Consider the following 1030-nt stretch of genomic DNA (forward strand, 5'->3'; position numbering starts at 1 on the left):
AAATAATCAAAAGTATTTGCAAAATGATCTAAAATCATAGTCAATTATAATCTTCTGCTTCTACTCTTGGCGATCACGTGGTCCGGCCTTATAAAGCCTTTACTCAGCATCGATAATCTGATCAACTGAACCTGTTGAAACACTGGGACGAATCCTACGCAGCCAGATGAAGGATCACACTTTCTGTCCGGACAGAACCAGCATGTACGTGTTGTTGTGTCTGTGAGCGTGGTCGAGGTAAACAGCAAGGAAAAGATGTTTTGGCTATTGCCTGAATGAATCACTAGGTCAGGCTCAGGCTTGAATGGATTGGTCTGGATCTGACTCAGACAGAAACAGGGAAGTTGTAGGTGACTATAAAGCAGCTGCAAAACCTTTATAAATATATAAATACACTTGACTGGACGTACCCACATTAAGCTCCACTTTTGTAATGTCTTTAGGGGCATTCTTCCAGAGCCTCATACACTGGTATCTCCCGGCGTCAGACAGCCGCACGTTGGAAATCCTTAACGAGATGTCTCCGTGTTTCAGGTTTTTCATGACGAAGCTGGTCCTGTACTCGAAGTCCGGATTCTTCATCTCGTGAGTCTCGCAGCCGTCCCGGTACAGGAAGATGACGTTCGGCTCCAGGTCATCCTTAGACCACTCCACTGTCGGAAGGTCGCCTCTGTCGGTGATGTTGAAAGTACAGGTAAGGGTGACATCTCTGCCAGCAAAGGCCAGGACCTTCTCCGGACCAAGCACTCTCTCTGCCGGATCAAACACTGAGGATTCACCTTTGAAAAAGACAAAATCTTAAATAAAACCAGACTGTGCATCATGTGCAGTCGACACTTCCTCATATGACATTGTCACGGGCAGGGGTGGACTGGCCATCTGGCATACCGGGCATCGTCCCGGTGGGCCGTTGACCCAATGTGGGCCGGTCCGGTCCGCTATGTTATTTATTTTTTATTTTTTCCTCTAAATTCCCTCCATTTGGGCCGGCCGATTGGCTGCAGAGGGCTAGCAGTGTGTTGCCAGCATC

The 1030-nt window shown here is 47.8% G+C and overlaps 1 protein-coding gene across 1 annotated transcript; it reads right to left on the bottom strand.

Moving 5' to 3' along the window:
* Positions 1–410: 410 nt before the first annotated feature.
* Positions 411–895, bottom strand: LOC111649494 (myelin-oligodendrocyte glycoprotein-like; the record flags this gene model as incomplete). The annotated part of the gene is made up of 2 exons (XM_087172000.1): positions 889–895; positions 411–779 (listed from the first exon to the last, which is right to left on the bottom strand). Coding segments are annotated over exons 1-2 (376 nt in total), but the record flags the coding sequence as incomplete, so codon positions are not given.
* Positions 896–1030: the final 135 nt, after the last annotated feature.

Source organism: Seriola lalandi, unplaced genomic scaffold (assembly GCF_002814215.2).
Source record: "Seriola lalandi dorsalis isolate HSWRI2012SDOR001 ecotype SW California unplaced genomic scaffold, Sedor1 jcf7180002051041, whole genome shotgun sequence".
NCBI classification, from domain to species: Eukaryota; Metazoa; Chordata; class Actinopteri; order Carangiformes; family Carangidae; genus Seriola; species Seriola lalandi.